Raw genomic sequence first — 24,370 nt, forward strand, 5'->3', positions numbered from 1 at the left:
TTGTGGTAGCTGCTTTCCTGTGCTAAGCTGATTTACTTGTTTAAAGTCTGACCTCATCATCCTGTCAGTATGGGTTCCCACCTACACTGTTAGCTGCAGCTTTCTGCTTTAGCTAGAAGGCTAGAAGTATACACAGTATACCATAGGCAGCGGGGGAGGGGAGAGAAAGCAAGAAAGACTGCTCTCTCTGCATTTGTGCTTTTGTTAGTTCTACAGAAGAGGCAGAGTAACACAAGATAACAAAGGCTCCGTTTCCTTTCTATGAGAGAAGGCTTTTGTCTTTCCTCCAAGAATGTCAGTGTCCCGCAAGAAAGAGTTTGATGTGAAACAGATCCTCAGGCTACGTTGGAGGTGGTTTAGTCATCCTTCTCAAGGTTCGCCCAACACTGGAAGCTGCCTTCAGCAGGAAGGATATGAGCATAGAGGGACCCCAGTTCAGGGCAGGTTAAAGAGCCACTCTCGGGACAGAAACGGACTGAAGAAAAGCAACAGTCCTGTCCACCACAACATACTGGCACCAGTGCCAGGACCGGCCCCTGCTCATCAAAGAGCCCTTCAGAATTGGCACCAACAAAACCTGACAGAACATCTTCAAGCAAATGAAGATACTCCTAAAGAAGTTCCAGAAAGGAATTTGTTCAAAGAAGCTTCTGAGAAACACTCACAAGATTTGGAGATGATGGCTGACAACAAAACAGAAAATTCTACAGCAAGGTAGGAGTTTTTGGTCGCATAATTGAAAGCTACAGCCTAGGTTAACTTGTTTAGTGCTTAGAGAGTGTTATAATAATCTCTGAATTTGTATGCAGCCAAGAAACCCCGTCTCCTAAATTTACAAAGAAAAATAGCAATAATACATATATTTTGATAGTTAATAGGAATTTATTTTTAGGGTTGTGAGTTTACTTCTGTAAAACTGCCCTTCCATTAAAATTCTGTTTCACTTCTAAGAGATGTTTATTATACTTACGTTCTGCAGATATCCTCTGTGACTTATTGTTGCACAAATATAGTTGTGATTGCTGTTATCCAAATAGTTGTGATTCTTTATGCCAGTGTAATGAATCACACAAAACTCTTTCTGACTTAGTTAGGCCAACTTTGACAAAATAGAAGCTCTGAGTGCTCAGCACATGCTTATCTGTTCCTTTGTACATAGTTGCTATATTGACTCTTGAAACTGTTATTTTTATGTTAGACTATGAAACACCTTCTTTTGGCATTTGAGGTTCATTCCAAGTTGTGTTACTTTCATAGTTTGCAACCATGAAAATATTGCATGTAAAACGAGTAATAAGATGCTGCCTACAGCAGTGAGATCTTAAAGTAGGAAATGGAACACGTCAGCTATTTCAGGATATTAAAATGGAATAAGAAGTGATAGTATAGTGTAGTTTGGGTTAATTCATAAAGTATTTAATTTTATCTTTATTTTTATGTCCATAAGTGTTGTTTGAGTGGAAGAACATTATGTTCTCTTCTCTAATATTGTCAAATATATCTTAACCTAGTGAAACTTTACTTGTTTTTTCTTTTCCACTATAGGAAATTTTTATTTTCCCCATATGTTTTAGACACAATTGATGGTCTTAGTAATGTAATTAAATTGTAGAAGTGCTACAGAAAAAGAAGTATTTTTAATTTGTTTTAAATCATCTAACAGTTCAACATAAAGCTATGCTAATTTATTTGGAAATCTGGATATTTGGCATACTATGTCTCTAAATAAGGATAGAGGAGAAGGACTGGCAAATTTGCTTCTTGATGTAAGTTCTCACAATTCATCTGCCTGACAGTGTCTTGCTTCCATAAATTCAAAACAATATCAGAAGAAAAATCAGCATAACAACATTATGGCAAAAGACAAGTCTGTGTGAAATGATGTCTTTATAGGAACTTAGTCTTGTTGAAATGTAAACTTGCAGAAGATTTTGTAAAATAACTTTAAGTATAATATTACATTGCCTGTGATATAGGTTTCTCAAGAAATAAAGCTTGTGTTTGTGAATTTTCCTAAATATTTTGTGATTACTTAAGAAAATTCTATATAACTGTTGAGATTGCAAGTTGTATTTGGCCCAGCTAATAGGACTTTCAAAGTAATATAGAGTCCATACTTTTAGATTCAGCAGAATTTCAATTATCTCTCCTTACAATGAACAACAGTTTTAAAAACTGCTGAATTTTGACGTTAATAAATTAATTTAAGTCTGTTGTAGAGAAGTTTAAATTTCCCACTGTGACTTCCTAATAAAATTATTTAAGGATCCATGAATTGATTTTCCAGCATGGGAATATTTACAATAAATTAAATACTAGAAAAAAATGCTGGATAAAATGTCAAAGGTAATGAGTCACCAAGTGACATTTTTAAAACATATATTTCTGTTTTGATTTTATCTCTGACATTTTTCATGTTGTAAAGAAATTTTCTGTTAATTATCCTAGGGTTTCAGTGGAAAGTTAATATTTTCTAAAAGTAAATGCATGAAGTGTTTTTATAGATGTGCCAAGGATATCTGAAGCATAAGGGAAGGGGCAAATTGAGGACCTTATTAATTCAAGTATGATGGTTTATTATGGTCTCTTTCATTACCCATTCTGAATCTCCATGTCTTTGTCCAGAAGAGGGTGAGAAGGAGCTTTCTGATGTCTTGCTTCTCTAATGCTAGGAAAGGGTCTTGACAAATTGGCAGCAGCCTGACATCTCCTCAATATAACTGTTGTTGTTTAAAAAGGAAAGAAAACAGTAGTTAGAGTGGAGAGTTATCACACTAATACAAATGGGCTCTGATACCGGGGTCAAAGCCATCCCACTTTCTACAAATATTAAAAGGAATGAATAGAAAGTGGACTAAATTCCAAACATGCGTGAAGACAGAGTCACCCACCATTAGTCCTCCAAAAGATATTAATGCCAGTATATTAAAGTTATATTAATATGTTGGCTTGGGGATTTAAAAATCCAAATGTATTCCTATGCAATTGAATTATAAGTAGTATGTAGTGCATTTAGGAACAGCTCTACATCATGGTCCCATGCTGTGACTCTGCACATGCCAGTATGACTGTCTTCAGGGACCTGGGCTCAATTATCATTTTCTTTTTGTCCTAGTGATCTACTAACTGTATCTTTGCTTCCCTATAACCACCTTGCTCAAGTGTCCTTTCCCTTTCTTTATTTTAACTATAGCACTTCAACAAAAAGAATACATATTTTAACAATATATTATGGCCATGATTTCTATATGACAAAATATTTAGTTACGGAATATATGTGTGTGTATTTATATGTAATTGATCGTAAATAAGTTATTGCATAAGTACACAGGTGGATGTCATAGTGTTTATGCAACATTATGCTAAATTGCATTTGCTAAAACACATGCACTTATCTCCTCATTGTGTTTGAAGACACTGAATAAAATGCAGATGACCTGTTTTTTGTTTTTTTTTTAATTTTATTATGTCGATATACATTGTGGCTGATTATTGTTGCCCATCACAAAAACCTGCCTCCCTCCTCCCTCCCTCCCCCAACAATGTCCTTTCTGTTTGCTTGTTGTATCAAATTCAAGTAATTGTGGTTGTTATATCTTCTTCCCCCGCCCCGGGTTTTTTTTTTTTTTTTGTGTGTGTGTGTGTGTGTGTGTGTGTGTGCGTGTGTGTGAGTTTATATATTAATTTTTAGCTCCCACCAATAAGTGAGAACATGTGGTATTTCTCTTTCTGTACCTGACTTGTTTCACTTAATATAATTCTCTCAAGGTCCATCCATGTTGTTGCAAATGGCAGTATTTCATTCATTTTTATAGCTGAGTAGTATTCCATTGTGTAGATGTACCACATTTTCCGTATCCACTCATCTGATGATTGACATTTGGGCTGGTTCCAACTCTTGGCTATTGTAAAGAGTGCTGCAATGAACATTGGGGAACAGGTATACCTTCGACTTGATGATTTCCATTCCTCTGGGTATATTCCCAGCAGTGGGATAGCTGGGTTGCATGGTAGATCTATCTGCAATTGTCTGAGGAACCTCCATACCATTTTCCATAGAGGCTGCACCATTTTGCAGTCCCACCAACAATGTATGAGAGTTCCTTTTTCTCCGCAGCCTCGCCAGCATTTATCGTTCAGAGTCTTTTGGATTTTAGCCATCCTAATTGGGGTTAGATGGTATCTCAGTGTGGTTTTGATTTGCATTTCCCGGATGCTGAGTGATGTTGAGCATTTTTTCATATGTCTGTTGGCCATTTGTATATCTTCCTTAGAGAAATGCCTACTTAGCTCTTTTGCCCATTTTTTAATTGGGTTGCTTGTTTTCTTCTTGTAAAGTTGTTTGACTTCCTTATATATTCTGGATATTAATCCTTTGTCAGATATATATTTTGCAAATATTTTCTCCCACTCTGTTGGTTGTCTTTAACTCTTTTAATTGTTTCTTTTGCTGTGCAGAAGCTTTTTAGTTTGATAAAATCCCATTTGTTTATTTTTCCTTTGGTTGCCTGTGCTTTTGGGGTCGTATTCATGAAGTCTGTGCCCAGTCCTATTTCCTGAAGTGTTTCTCCTATGTTTTCTTTAAGCAGTTTTATTGTTTCATGGTGTATATTTAAATCCTTAATCCATTTTGAGTTGATTTTAGTATACGATGAGAGGTATGGATCTAGTTTAATTCTCCTGCATATGGATATCCAGTTATCCCTGCACCATTTGCTGAAGAGGCAGTCCCTTCCCCAGTGAATAGGCTTGGTGCCTTTGTCAAAGATCAGATGGCAGTAAGTGTGTGGGTTGATTTCTGGATTCTCTATTCTATTCCATTGATCAGTGTGTCTGTTTTTATGCCAGTACAATACTGTTTTGGTTATTATAGCTTTGTAGTATAGCTAAAAGTCAGGTAGTGTTATGCCTCCAGCTTTATTTTTTTTTTGCTCAGCATTGCTTTGGCTATGCGTGGTCTTTTATTATTCCATATAAATGTCTGGATAGTTTTTTCCATTTCTGAGAAAAATGTCTTTGGAATTTTGATGGGGATTGCATTGAATTTGTATATCACTTTGGGTAGTATGGACATTTTCACTATGTTGAATCTTCCAATCCAAGAGCATGGGATATCTTTCCATCTTCTTGTATCCTCTCTAATTTCTCTCAGCAGTGGTTTGTAGTTCTCATTATAGAAATTTTTCACCTCCTTGGTTAACTCAATTCCTAAGTATTTTATTTTTTTGGTGGCTATTGTAAATGGGCAGGCTTTCTTGATTTCTCCTTCTGCATGTTCACTATTGGAGAATAGAAATGCTACTGATTTTTGTGTGTTGATTTTGTATCCTGCTACTGTGCTGAAATCATTTATCAATTCCAAGAGTTTTTTTGTAGAGGTTTTAGGCTGTTCGATATATAGGATCATGTCATCTGCAAACAGGGACAGTTTGACTTCATCTTTTCCAATCTGGATGCCCTTTATTTCCTTCTCTTCTCTGATTGCTCTGGCTAGTACTTCCAACACTATGTTGAGTAGGAGTGATGAGAGTGGACATCCTTGTCTACTTCCTGTTCTTAAAGGAAAAGCTTTCAGCTTTTCCCCATTCAGGATGATATTGTCAGTGGGTTTGTCACAGATGGCTTTAATTATGTTGAGATACTTTCCCTCTATACCTAACTTATAGAGGGTCTTTGTCATGAATGAGTGCTGAACTTTATCAAATGCTTTTTCAGCATCTATAGAGATGATCATATGGTCCTTGTGTTTGACTTTATTAATATGGTGTATCACATTTATTGATTTGCAAATGTTGAACCAACCTTGCATCCCTGGAATGAATCCCATTTGATCGTGGTGAATAATTTTACATATGTGCTGCTGTATTCTGTTTGCTAGTATTTTAGTGAGGATTTTTGCATCTATATCCATCAAGGATATCGGCCTGTAGTTTTCTTTTTTGGTTATATCTTTACCTGGTTTTGGTATCAGGATGATGTTTGCTTCATAGAATGAGTTTGGGAGATTTGCGTCCGTTTCAATCTTTTGGAATAGTTTGCAAAGAATCGGTGTCAATTCCTCTTTGAATGTTTGGTAAAATTCTGCTGTGAATCCATCTGGTCCTGGGCTTTTCTTCGTTGGGAGCCTTCTGATAACAGCTTCAATCTCCTTTATTGTTATTGGTCTGTTCAGATTTTCTACGTCTTCACGGTTCAGTTTTGGGAGCTTGTGTGTGTCCAGAAATTTATCCATTTCCTCCAGATTTTCAAATTTGTTGGCGTATAGTTGTTTATAGTAGTCTTGAATGATTCCTTGTATTTCAGATGAATCAGTTGTAATATCGCCTTTTTCATTTCTAATTTTTGTTATTTGAGTCTTCTCTCTTCTTTTTTTTGTTAGCCATGCTAATGGTTTGTCAATTTTATGTATCTTTTCAAAAAACCAACTTTTTGATTCGTTGATCTTTTGAATTGTTTTTTAGTTGTCAATTTCATTCAGTTCTGCTCTGATCTTAATGATTTCTTTCCTTCTGCTAACTTTAGGTTTGGAATGTTCTTGTTTTTCTAGTTCTTTAAGGTGAAGTGTTCTGTTGTTCACTTGCCATCTTTCAATTCTTCTGAGGTGAGCATTTAATGCAATAAATTTCCCCCTTAATACTGCTTTTGCAGTATCCAACAGGTTTTGGTATGATGTATCTTTATTTTCATTAGTTTCAATAAATTTTTTGATTTCCTGCTTGATTTCTTATTGGACCCATATGTCATTAAGTAGAATGCTGTTTAATTTCCATGTTTTTGCAGAGTTTCGTTTGTTATTAATTTCTAGTTTTAATCCATTGTGATCTGAGAAAATACATGGGATAATTCCAATTTTTTAAAATTTATTGAGACTTGATTTGTGACCTAGTATGTGATCTATCCTGGAGAATGATCCATGTGCTGATGAGAAGAATGAATATTCTGAGATTGTTGGATGGAATGTTCTGTAGATATCTGCCACTTCCAATTGGTCTAGAGTCTTGTTTAGATCTTGTGTTTCTCTACTGATTCTTTGCCTAGATGATCTGTCTAATATTGACAGTGAGGTGTTCAGGTCCCCTGCTATTACGGTATTAATGTCTATTTCCTTCTTTAGTTCTAATAGAGTTTGTTTTATAAAACTGGCTGCTCCAACATTGGGTGCATACGTATTTATGATTATTATGTCTTCTTGATGGATCAGTCCTTTTATCATTAAGTAGTGTCCCTCATTGTCTCTTCTTATGGTTTTTAGTTTAAAGTCTATTTTGTCAGATATAAGAATAGCTACTCCAGCTCGTTTTTCTTTTCTGTTTGCATGGTAAATCTTTTTCCATCCTTTCACTCTTAGTCTGTGTGAATCTTTATGGGTGAGGTGGGTCTCTTGAAGGCAGCATATAGTTGGGTCCTCCTTTTTAATCCAGTCAGCCAGTCTGTGTCTTTTGATTGGGGAATTTAAGCCTTTTACATTAAGAGTTGTTATTGAAAGGTGTTGATTTATTCCTAGCATTTTATTGGTTGTTTGGTTGTCTTAGGTGTCTTTTGTTCCTTGCTTTCTGATTTACTGTTTGGTTTCTGTGTTTGTTGGTTCCTTAGGTTGTAGATAGCATTTTTGTTTGCTTGTTTTCTCTTCATGAATGCCATTTTAATTATACTACTGGGTTTTGATTTTTCTTGGGTTTTTATGGCAGTGGTAGTTATTTTTCAGGAACCAAACCCAGTACTCCCTTGAGGATTTCTTGTAAGGGTGGTCGTGTGGTAGTGAACTCCCTCAGTTTTTGTTTGTCTCAGAAATATACTATTTGCCCTTCATTTCGGAAGGATAGCCTTGCAGGGTAGAGTATTCTTGGCTGGCAATCTTTGTCTTTTAGTATTTTGAAAATATCATCCCATTCCTTTCTAGCTTTTAGGGTTTGTGATGAAAAGTCTGATGTTAGCCTGATTGGGGCTCCCTTATAGGTGATTTGACGCTTCTCTCTTGCAGCTTTTAAGATTCTCTCTTTGTCTCTGAGTTTTGCCAATTTGACTATAACATGTCTTGGAGAAGGCCTTTTTGGGTTGAATACATTTGGAGATCATTGAGCTTCCTGGATCTGAAGATCTGTGATTTTTCCTATACCTGGGAAGTTTTCTGCCACTATTTTGTTGAATATGTTTTCAATGGAATCTCCATTTTCCTCCCCTTCTGGAATACCCATGACTCGGATATTTGAGCGCTTAAGGTTGTCTGATATCTCTCTCAGATTTTCTTCAATGTCTTTGATTCTTTTTCTTTCTTTTTGTCTGCTTGTGTTATTTCAAACAGCCCATCTTCAAGTTCAGAGGTTCTCTCTTCAACTTCGACAAGCCTGCTGGTTAAACTCTCCGTTGTGTTTTTTATTTCGCTGAATAACTTCTTCAGTTCAGCAAGTTCTGCTACATTTTTTTTCAGGACATCAATTTCCTTGTACATTTCCTCTTTCAGGTCCTGTATACTTTTCCTCATTTCATCATGATGTCTAGCTGAGTTTTCTTGTATCTCATTCAGTTTCCTTAGAATTATCACTCAAAATTCCTTGTCAGTCATTTCAAGGGCTTCTTGTTCTATAGGATCTAGAGTTTGAGATTTATTAACTTTTGGTGGTGTACTTTCTTGATTTTTTGTATTTCTGGTATCTTTTTTTTGATGTTTATTCATTGTGGCAGGGGGTTTCACCGTCCACTGGTTTGAGACTATTGACTAACTAAGATGTTGTTGTGGTTGCCAATTTCATATGGCTACCTCCGTGACTGCTCAGTTGGCCTTTAGTGCCTTGTGTGTATGGTTGCCTTGGGTCTTGGGCCTCTCCGGGGAGCCACCTTTCTGGTCAGGTTGGACTCTGCTGGGCTGCTGGATCACGTACCACAGGGTGTGTGATCTCTGTTGAGCTTTCACTTCCTGTGCAGGACTTCTCCCTGTTCCGTGTGCTCTGGCCCAGACTGTTGGATCATGCAGTTGCGACCCCACAGGGTGTGTGGTTTCTGTCGAGTCTCTGCCTCCCTGGCCGCACGTCTCCCCGCTCTGTGCACACTGTGCTGGGCTGGGGCGTGTCTTCTGCAACCCTCGTCTATCAGCTGGGCCTTCAAGACCCTGCTCGGCACCTCCTCGCCCAGGAAGTCTACCAGGTTTCTGGTAGGCACAGACAACTGGTCGCTCTGGGTGCCTTTGTAGCACTGTGTAGATCTTTCTCGGGACTTATCACCTTCCTCCTGGTATCACGGTTATTTGTGTACTTGTCTTATCTCCCACACCAGAGCGTGAGCTTCTCAGGGGAGGAGCCCGCAGCACACGGTTCACCTTTGCATCCCCCCAGCCCGGACGAGTCCAGTGCCCGCCTGCAGACAGCTCTCCGGCAGGTTTAAGCAGACTTGGGAACTCTCCTACCACACTGTTCCCAACCAGAAATTGGTTAGGCGTTTTTCCAAACTGGTGGCCACAGAGATGGTATCTGCCTCCCTGTAACAGGAAGTTTACCAGGGGCGGTGTCCAGGGTGTGGTGGAGTGACAGTCAGCCCCGCCCATACTTCCTTGCCTTCCCGACACTGGCCGGGGACGCTCCACACCACCAGCCCCGCCAGAGAACCGCAGGGGGAGTGGGAGGGGAGGCCAGCCCTCAGGCCCCGGGAAGCCCCGTGCCGGGGCAAGCAAGTGGGAAGGCTCAGTGAGGAGCCGAGCCAGGCCGAAGCTGCCACCACCTGAGAAAATGGAGGCAGCCCTGGGGCGGTGAGTGGCCCGGTGATGCAGGCGGAAGCCGGGTGAGTGTCAGCCTCCCGAGCAGGGCCGGGCCAGGGGTCACTCACAGGGCTGTGCCAGGTCAGGCGCTCACTCTCTGCCTCTGGTTTGTCGCCGTCCCCGTTCTCGGTTCCCGCCGCCTCGGGCTGCTTGCTCGGTCCCGCGGTGCGGCTTGGGCGCTCCCAGGAATCTTCTTTTATGCCGGCCTGAAACCTCGAATCATGAATAGGGCAGCTGGCCGCCTTCAGCGCGGCCTCGGCCTCTGGGATCCTGTCTGGATCCACAGCAGCCCTGGCGCCGTGTTCCCTGTTTAGAGACTCGCTTTTGCAGCTACGAAACAGTTCTTTTCCTGCTCCATACTTCAAAGCTGTTGCCTGTAAATGAGGCAGCCTCTCCCGCCGAGGGCAAAGTGGCGGTCAGCCCCCACGACCGGCCACCAGCAGCGGTCCTCCCTTAAGAGATGGCGAGAGGAAGGTCCACAAGTTTCCCAGCTGCCTGAGTCCCAGTGGCCACCTTTTCCACCTCAGCTACTCCGCGCCAACCGCCGCAGCCACCGCCATCTTGAAACCGCCGAGCCAGATGACCTGTTTAAGGGCCCAGGACATGCCCCAGTTCAAAATTGGAGGTTTACAAATCTCTTTTGTTTTAAGGAATTGGCAGGACTGGGAATCATGCTAGCATCCTACTTGCTTTAGATTTTCGCATAACCTACCAACTGTACTGATATGTGACTTTGTATATATTTGTCAATGTTGCACTGTTAGACAAGACTCAAAATTCCCTCTCCTCTTGAGCATTTTCCAATTTTCAAATAAGGTTTGCCTAGAAAAAGAGCAAGTGTCACTGTATATGTTGATATCCCAAAGAAAAGAGGATTGGACGGATAAGACTTAGAATTTATTAATAATTCATTCCATAAATATTTTGCACCCACTGTGTGCCAGGCACTCTTTTAAGTGTTAGGGATAAAATGGGATCAAAACAGAAAGCTGTCTTCATGTAATACACATTATAATGGGGAAAGAGAGGCAAAAAATAATAATAATAATATTTAAGTAGCTGTGCATAGTATGAAGAAAAATTAATTAGAGGGAAGAGAGTGAGGGAGAAGTGGTGCTCTTTCAGTTAGGAAAAGCTTTTCTGATGAGTTTAGCAGAGATTTAAATGAAGTGAAGGAAGAAGCCAGTATGTCTGACTCAAGAATTTGAAGTGACAGTTTACTTCTCATGTGCCACAAAGGAGTACTTAACTACCATACATCTTTTTCTACAGAAATCAATGCCACATGTCACCACACAGTCCATTGATTAATGTCCAAAACATCCTTTCACTTAACTGATGAACTCAAAATATTCCCTGCCCTGTTGTTCATTATTGTGATTTTATGATCACATGCCTGGCCCATGGCTACAGAGGTGACTTTCCAGCCATCCTGTAATCATAGTGCCATTTTGTCCTTTAGAAATCTGGCTATTTAGCCAGCAGACCGTGTGCCTCATTAACAGAGGCCTATGCCCTTTGTGAAAACAGACATGATAATGTATTCGCCTTCTTAACAAAATTATTCAGATAGGGCAGAATGTATTATGGGTCTTCATTCTCAACACAAACCCATCTGTAATATGGAATCTGCTTGAGAAATATTTATGCCTAAGGGAAATCCTTAATCTAAAGCAGTGAAACTTATTGTAAGATTCTCTCTCATGAAATATAAAATGAGCTATGAGGGTATTTGCACAGAGCACTTTCCAAGAAGAACAGCAATTTCAAGTGCCGTGAAATGGGACTGAGCTTGATATCTTCAAGCACAAGGAGGTCTATGCATCTGGAGTAGAGTGCTCAGCAGAGACAGTGGTAGGAGACGACTTCGGAAAAGATAGTAATACAATACTGAAAATAAAAAGTACCTTTCACAAACACTTAATTTGTGCCAGGCACAAAGCACTTTACATATATTTTTTCATACTCCCAAGGAAAATCTTTGAATGTGACGATAGTATTCACATCTACATTTGGTATTTCTCCAAGTATTATTTTGTTGGATATCTGTTGTCATTGTTACTTATCTTCTTACAAGGAAAAAATAATGTGGTTTTCTAAAGTTCAGAGGTAGTCCTGCTTTTCTTAACTTTATACTGCATTATTTAATATAGACTGCTATTTCAAAGGAAAAAATAAGGAACAAACTATAATTTTATTGTTGTTTATAGAAAGGTTAAGGTTAAATCTTTGCCTATGGTTTAAAACATGCCATGTGAAGTTACATAAGTTATTCAATTGCTTTACTAAATTTAGAACATTTAGAAATAATTTAAATATAGTGCAATGATTTCTAACCTTTATAGAGATGGAACCTCTGTTGGTTGATTTTTTTATTGAAACATAATTGATTATACATATCTGTGTGGTACAGAGTTGAATATCAGTATCTGTGTACAATATGTGATGATCAAATCAGGATAATTAGTATATTCATCACTACAAATGCTTGTTACTCATAGCCTCGTTTCTGAGAGTGAGGCAGCATGATCCTTATGTCATTCCTTATAGTGTGTTATTGCATATGCATTTTAGTTAAAACTAGTTAAAATATATTTAACATTTGAAAAAAATTGAGATTCCTTTTCAAATCTGGGATCTGGTGATACTTTAGAGTCACGTTTCTTTAAATATTATACCTACAGTTTTATTTCTGATATTTGAAAGGCAAGTATCATTTTATGCTATTTGATATGTGACTTCATGGGCAACATATGAATTATGTTGACCTGTTGCAAATTGCACAGATGTTCAGTCACTTAGCACTTTACTTTGAAGTTTATTTCTTAAATTTTCATGTTTTCTTCTTGACTCTTATAAAACATCTGCTCCTTAATGCTAATCTTGTTGCTATATTTCCTATGACTTTATAAGTGAAAATAGTTGGAATATTTTATACATATATATACACACACACACAATATGTATATTTATATGTATAATATAAGCATATCAGTGTGAATTTCTTATATTTAAAGGAAAAAGTAAACTGAAATTAAGGGGGAAGACTGGGGAACACTCAATCCTCAATAAAGAAACTTAAGTCAAAACATAATATTCTGCAAGGTGAACTTGGAACATCTTGCAGAGTCAGAAAATAAGAAGTTCTTAAAAAAAAAAGTAATGATGATGGAGATATGTCAAAGGGATACAGAAGCCAACTGAAAGAACTCCCAGTGGCCAAAACTGGAAGAATTTGAACAACAAAATAGAGAGTATTGGATCATAAACCAAAGTACAAAATAAATATCCATGAGTCCATACTGATATAAATAAATGATTAAATAATTAAATGACAGAGAAAATACAAATATTTCATGCAGAATAATTCTGAATGGTTTATATGGATACTCTGCACTCAAGAAGGTGGAGCAGAATATTGGGCCTGTAAGTGGGGGCTGCACATAGTGACTTCTTTCCAAAGAGTGAGTATGATATGGAAGAGGGTCAGGAAAGTGTAAATTTATATTGATAGTGGAGAATCCTGACAAACATTACATTAGGCAAGTAAGCAAGATTAACCTCAAAAGTGTTCAGTCAAGTCAACAGTATGTACACTTGGTATGATGTAATGAGAATGACATTTTACTTCTGTCCTCTTCCTCCTCAAAACGCATCACCCCAATCTTTTTTTTTTTGCTAAAAGGAAAATTTATTTAATGTAAGTGTGTACATTAATAAAAAGAAAAGATCTCAAATCAACAATCACCTTTGTACTTTAAGAAACTAGAAAATGAAGAGCAAACTAAGCAGAGACCTAGCAAATGAAGTAAAAAATAAAAATTAGAGCATAGATAAAAGAAATAGAAAGTAGAAAAATAATCAAGAAAATCAATGAAACCAAAAGTTGGTACTTTGATGAGATCCACAAAATTGACAAACCTTTACCTAGATGGACTAAGAAAAAAGAGAGAACACTCAAAAAATTAAAATCAGAAATGAAAGAGGGGTCATTACAACCAAATTTACAGAAATAAAAAGGGTTATAAGAGAATGCTATGAGTAATTGTTGGTCAACAGATTAGATCATCTAGATGAAATGAATCAATTCCTAGAAACATACCACCCACCAAGACTGAATTATGAAAGAAAAAAAAAAACAGTTTGAATAGAACTATAGCTAGTAAGATGAGTAACATTTTTCAGATTCCTGATTCAGGACTCCCTTGAGGATTTTTTGCAGGCTGGTCTTGTGGTAGTGAAAACTCCTGAAGTTCTTGTTTGTCTGGAAAATACACTATTTCTCCCTCATTCCTGAAGGATAGCCTTGCAAATAAGTTCTTAAGAAAGGGTGATAAAGTGAGAACATTTAAATCAAATAGTTTTCAGTCATCTGATGTTTTAGGATAGAACATGTATTACTGAAATATTAAGCAAACAGCATTGCATAATGGTTTACTCTGGAAACACCATAAAATATTTATTTCCTAAATCAATATATAAATATAATATATATATATATATATATATATATATATATATCACTATCATTTGTACTGGAAAAGAGAATTACCCATGATCATGTTTATTGAAACTTTTAGAAATTAATCTATAGTCCTTTATTACTCCTGATTAACTTTTCTTAGACTTTCGCTATTAGTCACAATAACTTATCCCTTACATGCTTTCAAATATTACGCTACAAAATGTACCTCTTGCACTCCTCATCCCTTGTCTATTGTTACTGCTTCCTTAGTAGCCATATTAAACACCTTGCATTTTTTTTCAGCAGGTCTTTAATGCAGGCAATTGGTTTTTGGTCATGCCATGGCGAGCTTACTAGATGGAAGCTGTCTGTTAAATCTCTTGTCTAACTTTTCCCTATAAAACTAAACTGCTGTCAGCACATTGAGATATACGTGTTCTTTTCTGGTTAATGTTGATTACAGAATGTGTAACAACCCTAATAAACAACTTCATAAGTAACAGACTGTCACAACTATCTAATTTAAGCAACACAACTATCTAATTTATTCTGAAGTCTGTTGCAACACTCAACAAGCCAGTTGTTTAACTAAGACACTGGTATTCTTTTACTTTTACCTTCATTCAGTGTCATTCTTTTATTTTTACCTTCGTTCAAGGAGTGTTTATTGAGCCTCTATTTATATTCATTATGCTTTCATAGGTACTCAAAAGGAATGAAAAGGTAAATAATACATGCCGATTCCCACTAGAGGCTTACAATATTGTTGGAGAGATAAAGTGTATTCACTTGGAAGGTTTCATGGCCATAAAAAGAAGTACATTATAAGAACAGTTTAAATTGCTTAATCATTGAGCGCTATAGGCATTTAAAGGCAAGAAAGAATCCTTCTGGCTAAAGCAACCTTGGAATGCTTCATCAAGATGATATGATTTAAGGTGAATCTTGAGGAATGGATAGCATTTTGATACAGATATGGGGAAGAATTAATTCTAGGTAGAAGGAAAAATATGGAGCATAAAAAGGCAATGAAGCAGGGAAGTTTAAGGTGTGATCAAATGGCAGATTTCAGTTTGGTTGAAGTGAATGATATATGTTGGAAAATAGTAAAAAATGAGGCTGGAAAGGAAAGTCAGAGCTAGATTATGGAGGATCTTAAAATACAGGATAGGAACACTGACTGGACTTTATTTTAGAATTCAGGATTTATTAATCTCCAGGAAATATCTGAACTATTTTCTGTACGTGAATACTTTTAGAAGAGGTTCCATTCACTTTCCTCAGATTCTCAAAAAGTTCCATTTTACAATAAGATATAAGAGATACTATTGTAGAAAATCAAGAATCAGTAAAAGCTATCAAACTGTCGAATGAAATAATGAATATAATGCAAAATTTGTCATTGAATTTCCTGAGAAACAGATAGAAATAACCTGTAATTTTTAGTTGATGAGATTTTCGCAAGAATGGTTTCCTAGGTAGTCAGAAGCATCTCACTTATCTTTGGGCTAATTGTCATCTTGACTCATGTTACTTAGTCTACCAAAAAAGATTCCAAGCTCCTGAAAACTTTTTTACAAATATTCTTTTAAATCATAGCCCAATAGCTGTTCATATTGTAAAATAATAAAATAAAGTAATAGTAATGAATGGTGAGAAAGAAAGCACGTTAATAGGTATAGTACTTTAGGAAAACAAAAAAATGTGGCAAGTGAAAAACCTAGAAAATACAGGACCTGAAATGTGGAATGTCCATTTAGGATGTTTAGATGTAAAAAGTATGATATATTTTATCAATGTCAGGTTGGATGGGATTCCAGGACTCTGGACAGTTCACTAAGACATTTGAGTAAGTGATGTTTTAGAATTTTCATAATCTATTATCATATTTCCGATTTACTGTAATAAGATAGATATTTGCATTATCTAGCTATTAGCAAACCATTTGCATTTTCAAGATTCCGTAAAAATGGTATATTAATCACATTAACAAAGGAAAAGCCAGTTTTAGTATACTTATATTGAGTACAATTAATATCGTACTGAAGAATATAGTACCGTAACTAGAAGAGAAAAGCACTTCTTTCTTCTGAATTGGTCATGAGAACTATCAGAGAAACTGCTATAGTTTCCTAGGATAATGTCATTAATCTTGAGCTTTTATTATTAAATTCTATAAATGTGAATTCTACAGTACACACTAAATATGCTTGAGAAGTCAAATGTTTGTTTGTTTCTAGAGCAGTCATGATACTGCAGAATTATACAGAAGAAGCCTGGATATAGCAGACAATCTCAGAAAATATTTAGAGACATAAAATCATACACTATTAATCTTTTCTTTGAATAGAGACCAAACTAAATGTATTAAATGGAATATATCTTGGTAAGACAATGAAGGAGTTAATTCCCTCTAGAGAAGGATTGTCCAATTATAAAACCTCCAGATCAGTACAATTTAAATACCTTAATTCTAAGGTACTTCCTTTTCCAGATTAATTAGGCAACTAGGATACTACATTAGAAATTTCAGCAAGAATAAGCAAAGAATTATCACAATAGCCAGTCCAGTGTAATAAAACCCATCTCCTTAAAACAAGAATGAAACTTAGAGCTTAAAACTTACTCAAATTTCCCATTGTTCGTATTAAGCCCTTATTATTTTTACCCCCAAAATGTATTAGTAAAAACCTTTTAAGAGGGAAAGGAACTTAAGAGCTTCTTGTTAAGCCACAACAAATAAATTAACCAAAATCAGGGTATATATAGTTTAAAGGTTAAGAATATTAAAACCATGTCGTTAAATAAAGGTAACTTCCATTAGGAGTTACAGTCAGTTCATCTTGTCAAGTCCACAAAACTAGAGGTCAGAATCTTGGATAAAGGTGACACACACACACACAAAAAGAATGCAAAGCTAAGCTTAGAAACTCAAGAGGAGTAGAAGAAAGCACTCTTGTTAAATCTCTAAGGTTACAAATGTTGTAACAAAATAGAGTGAGGGAGGCAGATTATTTTCAGAGACACTAGTAATATGAGCTATTCCTGATGCAATTCTCTTCCATGATAGTGCTAAACATAAACAAGACTTTGGACTTCACTATGCCCAAGAATAATCTGGGCAACTTGTTGAAAATGTGGTTACTCAGCATCCACCAACAGAGACTTTGATTTATTGGCTTTGGGGTGGAACATAGGAATTTAAGTTTTTAATAAACTTCATAAGTGATACCGATTCAGGAACCAAATTTTAAAAAGCACATAGTCCACTCATGAAAGCCCAATTTATCAAGATTCCTACAGAATCTTAGCACTTGATATATTGATAAAGGTAAACATAAAAGAAATAAAACACTAAGGCTTGAATCTGTGATTTACATTGACGCTTACAAGTTGACCAGGATAATGTTTAAAAAATATAGAGTCAACTGTATTAATTTAGCCTTACACCCCTCCCATGTGTAACGGACTTTAGTAGGCTCTGTGGAAGAATGACAAAGGAATAACAATATAGAGCCCACCCTTAAAGAGTTTATAACCCAGTTGGAATGGAAAAATGCACCTCCCCATACAAGCTTTAAGAGCAATCACAAAGCAGCAACTTGGTTTAGATCTCCTGGTGTTTAGTATAGAGGTTATCCAGGATAATTAAAATGGAGGTAGGATTAATGATTCAAGACTTCTTGAAATATAAACCTAGAAAGGTTAATCCAAGAATAAAAGCAAATTCCAGCTACATGAAAAATTTTTATTTAGTTTTAATTTTCCAAACTCAGAAACAAAATAACAAATGATAGTCTACCATCACTAGGGCTGTTCTCAACTCTCAGGTGAGCAATTTTAGGGGTTGGGTGATAATTCCTAGTGTAATACTGTATGTGCTGCAGATGTTTATTGAAAATACAGATTATATTCTGCTCACAGACCTGCCTTCCCCCCAGTCATCCTAATTAAATCAGCTGCTCCTCTCTTACTTTCTGTTTACTTTTTGTTTTTTTGACTTTGGAGTTGTTGTTCTCTTTACCTAGGTTTTCTTTGCTTTAACATGGGCTTGCACATTAAAAGTATATATATCTGAAAAAGCCTAACTCCAAACTGGAAAACAATAAAAAGGAAAAAGGGTTTGCTGTCGTTTTTTAAAAAGCTAGAAAATGAGATGAAAATTAAGCCTTTCTCTACAAATTATGAATCAGATTAAGAGATTTCATATGTTAAATTATCACCTTTCAGAAGCACTTAGCTGATCTTAATAACATGGGGAAGGAAGTTTGATAGCAATTAACATACATCTTGCAAGTGATCAAGATGGGTTTTATTTCTATATAAAGTATTGTAGATTCACTTGAATTTGCCATAAATAATCAGAACAAGTATGGATGCCGTAATAATTTTCGAAACTAGTACGTATCTGAAGATAAAGAGAATTTCTGCTCAGAAATTTTTTCATCCTTTTTATTTCCCTTGCATTGTGTCTATAATTATTGCATATTTACAGATGTCTTAGCATTTTAGGAAAGTGAAGCCTAAAATATAGGATGACTAAAGCTAATTAGTGGCAAAACTGGGACTATAAACCAAATTTCCTAACTCCTAGATTCTCATCACACCAACTCCTTCAACAGTGTGTTAGATTCCATTCTTCTGATAAAATTATGAGTGTTCAATCATCTTGTAGCTGGCGTTAAAAAGTACTTAGATTAGTCTGATCACAAAATTTCTTGGAAATAAATACTTGAAATAAGTGAGCAATTTTGAATCAGATAAGTGCCACATCAAAGATATAAATTAGGCCATTTCACAAACCTTAGTGTTAAATCACCTTGTTTATTTCACTGTTTGCAGAAGATATCTAAAACATGTAGTCAATTCAGGAGTAGATGTTATGCTCAGTGAACTGTCTCTCACCACATGGGGGCTTAACTAAACTTTCAGAAGTTCAAGAGCAAGACAAGAAGGGTCTCTTGGGGATTCACTGCTATTTTGGCTTCTATCCATTTGTAGTACAGGTAACCAAGAATGAATGGGTTACCTTTTATGCTGTTATTATTCTTAAGTAGATAAATTTTGCAACTTTATTCAAGAAAATACTACTGACAAGTTCTCTGAACACTAACCAACAATTACCCTAAAATAATTTAGACCCTATTCTCTTATCCTCTATTTAGCAATATAAAGCTGATGATAAATTTATCTATGTAAAACCTCTAGGATAACTTTTAAAGTTATCCTGCAGTTTCTTCCTCAAGCCAAATTGCCAGAAGTAGCATAAGATTTTTTAAATCCCCTTTCTCATCCTCTAGATAATTTAGTTAATCTTCTGTTGATGGCTATACACTAGTAAGGGCCTGGCTATCATATTATACTCTTGTGTTGGAAGTGGCTTGCAAAAATAAATGAAAAAAAAAAAAGAAAAACAACTGCTGGTTCTATTCCAAGTTTTAGGTCATTAAAGGAGAAGAGAATACTTGGAAAAACAAGAAAATTCATGAAACATCTGGTGCTGCTTCTACTGAGGCTCAAATAATAGACATTTCCCCTTGCGTAATATCCTTTCCTTTCATCGTTCTAGCATAGGATAGATGTTTACAGGTGTATGAGAATTCTAGTCATTTTATTTTTTTATTTTTTTGACATAATTTTATTTTATTTTTATTTTTTTCTTCCAAATTTTATTTTATTTTGTCAATATACAATGTGGTTGATTATTGTCGCCAATTACCGAAACTTCCCTCCCTCCTCCCTCTCCCCGCTCCCTCCCAACAATGTCCTTTCTGTTTGCTTGTTGTATAAACTTCAAGGAATTGTAATTGTTGTGTCTTCTTCTCTCCCCACCCCCTGCTTTTTCTGCGTAATTATTTATTTATTTTTAACTCCCACAAATGAGTGAGAACATGTGATATTCTGATATTCTCTTTCTGTGCCTGACTTGTTTCACTTAATATAATTCTCTCTAGGTCCATCCATGTCATTGTAAATGGCAGTATTTCATTTTTTTTTATAGCAGAGTAGTATTCCATTGTGTAGATATATCACATTTTCCATATCCACTCAGCTGATGGACATTTGGGCTGGTTCCAACTCTTAGCTCTCGTAAAGAGTTCTGCAGTGGACACTGGGGAACAGGTATACCTTCGACTTGATGATTTCCATTCCTCTGGGTATATTCCCAGCAGTGGGAGAGCTGGGTCATATGGGAGATCTATCTGCAATTGTTTAAGGAACTTCCATACCATTTTTACATAGAGGCTGCACCATTTTGCAGTCCCACCAACAATGTATGAGAGTTCCTTTTTCTCCGCAACCTCGCCAGCATTTATCGTTCAGAGTCTTTTGGATATTAGCCATCTTAACTGGGGTGAGGTGGTATTTCAGTGTGGTTTTGATTTGCATTTCCCGAATGCTGAGTGATGTTGAGCATTTTTTCATATGTCTGTTGGCCATTTGTATATCTTCCTTTGAGAAGTTCCTATTTAGCTCTTTTGCCCATTTTTTAATTGGGTTGCTTGTTTTTTGCTTGTAAAGTTGCTTCAGTTCCTTGGATGTTCTGGATATTTATCCTTTGTCAGAAGTATATTTCATTCTAGTCATTTTAAAGCAAAAACAGAAATCTGAAAAAAGCATGGAGAAAGTTCATGTGGGTATATATTGTGCAAAATTAATATATAGTGTTTCATTGTCTTTTCATTTTGAGTGAACAAAATATAATGATAGTCCACCTAAGGTTAATTTAAGACAGAACTGTATAGATAGTTTATTAAGTCACTCTTAAATTGCTGGTCACACACTTATAATTTAATTTATAAGTTTCTGACAAACAGAATTTAGTTATTTGTATCTTTTTAATAAAATTTCACATTGAATCACAAATATTAATTTATGTTTAATAAATAAACAGAAACAGAATTGCTTTTGCTTTGTTGAGTGAAAATTGTTTATATTTTAAAAATATCTAAGAATCACTTATACATTAATGGACCATTAATTATTTTTACTGATTAAACCATTTGCATCTCTAGTACTTGTAAGGCTTTCCTTAATTTTTTCTGATGGATGAAAGATCATTACTGAATCACACTGCAGACTCTGAAGCACTGAATACATAAAATGGTTAGTAGTTTTAAGCATAGCATACATTGTGACATCAGGGAAAAAAAAACAAAACACCACATTGACTCAATTCAAGCTTGTTATTCAATTTATGCAATTTGTAAAGCATCTTTATGTTGAACCACCTTAATCTCTCATCTTTGCTACCAGTATGTGATAGTGCTGTTTCCCAGAAGGCATACATTGATGCTGTGTGGTATAAACAAAAAAAAAATGAAACATATGGAACTCATTATTTCTAATAAGATAATATTTCTCCTCCTCACTATGCCCATTATCCTGAAAAGAACATGGCTCTGAGATTTACAAAAACAGTGTTCACATCACTAAGAGAGCTATTATGGTCAAGAATACATCTATAGTGTTAAAAAAGTATATTTATGAGTAAAAGAGTAAACTAAAGATGTTTCAATATATTCCCTTCTTGTTTTCTTTGGTTTTTTTCTTTAGGTTCTCTTTAGGAAATCAAGAAATCATTGACTTGGAGTGATTTGTCCTTTAAAAACACATTTATTTGGCAAAATAAAGAAGATATAATAAAACAGATTATTTTTATTTATAGTGTAATATTAATTTGAAAGCGAAAGAATGTTTTTTCCAAATGATTTTCATTTTATACTAATTTTTTACTTTTATAAGGTTTTGTTGCTTATAAAATTTGTTTATTTTTATTTATTTATTTTTATTTTATTGATTATGCATTTTCAATGAGTACAAAGCTGACCGTCACCACCCATGCCCAGCATGTGACGGTCAGATCAACACTATCAGGATGCCTATTACCCAAAATTATGATTATTCCCCATGTCCTCCACCCAGTTATTCCCTGCCCCTCCTCTGCAATCCAGTGTATGCTTTCTACCTCTGCAAGTCCAACATGCCACTGTGGTGTTTCTTTCCTTCCTTCTTTCTCTCTCAGCTCCCACTTATGAGTGAGGATATGCAGTATTTTTCCCTCTGTGTCTGACTTATTTCTCTTAACATAATTTTCAACAAGCTCATCCATGTTGCTGCAAATAGCAGACTTTCATTATTTTTTATGGCACAGTAGTATACCATGGTGTATATATACCATATTTTCCTTATCTAGTTATCCATCAATGGATATTTAGGTTGCTTCCATATCTTGGCTATTGTAGATAGAGCTGCTATGAGCATGGGAGTGCAGTTCTCCTTTCAACCTGATGATTTCCATTCCTTTGGGTATATATCTAGAAGTGGGATTGATGGATCATGTGGAAGAACTGTCTGTAGTTGTTTGAGAAACCTCCATACTGTTTTCCATAGTGGTTGTACTAGTTTACAGACCTACCAACAGTGTAGGAGCATTCCCTTCTTCACCAGCATTTGTTATTCTCCATCTTTTTGAGAATAGCCAGTCTAACTGGGGTGAAGTGATATGTCAATGTGGTTTTAATTTGCATTTCCCTGAGGATTACTGTAGAGGTGATTAATAATTTCAGTAAGGTTGCAGGATACAAAATCATAGCCCCAAAACAGTTGTGTTTATACCCTCCAATAAGGAACTAACAGAAAGAGAAATCAAGTAAGTAAGCCCATTTAAAATAGCCACCAGAAAAGAAAACAGAATACCTAGGAATCAATTTAACCGAGGAGGTGAAAGATCTCTACAATTAGAACTGCAAATCATTACTGAAATTAAAGAAGACATGAAAAGATGGAAAGATATTTCATGCTCTTGGATTGGAAGAATTAATTTTGTGAAAATGTTCATACTACCCAAAGTGATCTATAGATTCTGTGCAGTCCCCATTAAAATACCAGTGACTTTCTTCACAGAAGTAGAAAGAACAATCCTACCATTCATGTGGAACAACAAAAGACCCTGAATAGCAAAAGCAATCCTGAGTGAAAAAAATTATGCTGCAGGCATAACACTTCCTGACTTCAAATTATACTACAAAGCTATAGTAACCAAAACAGCATGGTACTGGCATAAAAATAAGCACTCAGGCCAGTGGAACAGAATAGAGAACCCAGAAATCAACCCACAGAATTACAGCACTGATATTTGACAAAGGCAACAAAAACATACATTGGGAGAAAGACTGCCTTTTCAATAAATGTTGCTGGGATAATTGGATATCCATATGCACAAGAATGATACTAGACATGTATATACCAAAAATATAACTGCACCATATACCAAAATCAACACAAAATGGATTTATGATTTTAGTATAAGGCCTGAAACTGTAAAACTGCTAAGGGAAAATATAGGGCAAACACTTCATGAACCAGGACTGGGCAAAGACTTTTTGAACAAGCACCCAAAAGCACAAGCAACAAAAGAAAAAATAAATAAATGTAATTATGTCAAACTAAAAAGCTTCTGCACAGCAATGGAAACAACAGAGTGAAATGACAAACTACATAATGAGAGCAAATATTTGCAAATTATACATCTGACAAGTAATTAATATCCAGAGTATACAAAGAACTCAAGCAACTATACAGTAAAAAAAACAAACAAATAACAAATAACCCAATTAAAAAATAGGTAAAGGAGCTGAATAGACATTTTTCAAAGGAAGTCATACAAATGGCCAACAGGCACCTAAAAATATGCTTTTCAACTTTTAATGGAAATTACAAAAATAATTCTTTGACCTTCATCTCATAAGTTTTATAGTACTATTCAACCAATGCATAGATAGACTGACAGACAGATATAGGTACATAGATGGAGATCCACACATACACATGCACACTTCCTAGAAAAAGTCAAACTTTCAAAAACCATGCCTGTCCTCAAGGTATAATTAACTAAGTATATTTTGTTTTATTGAGGAAATGCTTAAAATGAAACTTAGCTATCATAAATATCAATGGATGTCCTTTAAATTTTACTTACGTTTTAATTTTTGTCCATATTTATTTAACTATTAATGTCAATAGCTATAATCTCATTCTTCTTACTTGATCAAAACTAAGAACACATGGCCAGGAAAAAGGGGACATGACAAACTTTTATATTGATTTTGTCCTTATAATTTATGTCAAGTGTTTTAAGAATTGGAGACAATCTT

At 35.8% G+C, this 24,370-nt stretch overlaps 1 protein-coding gene across 2 annotated transcripts in view; it reads left to right on the forward strand.

Annotated features, from left to right (window-relative positions):
- Nucleotides 1-292: 292 nt before the first annotated feature.
- KLHL4 (kelch like family member 4) overlaps nt 293-24,370 on the forward strand; it is a 116,808-nt gene continuing 92,730 nt past the window's right edge. For both annotated transcript variants that reach the window (XM_063084049.1, XM_063084050.1), the window contains exon 1: nt 293-714. In XM_063084049.1, the coding sequence (XP_062940119.1) occupies nt 293-714 (422 nt within the window). The remainder of the gene's footprint in view (nt 715-24,370) is intronic.

Source organism: Cynocephalus volans, chromosome X (assembly GCF_027409185.1).
Source record: "Cynocephalus volans isolate mCynVol1 chromosome X, mCynVol1.pri, whole genome shotgun sequence".
NCBI classification, from domain to species: domain Eukaryota; kingdom Metazoa; phylum Chordata; class Mammalia; order Dermoptera; family Cynocephalidae; genus Cynocephalus; species Cynocephalus volans.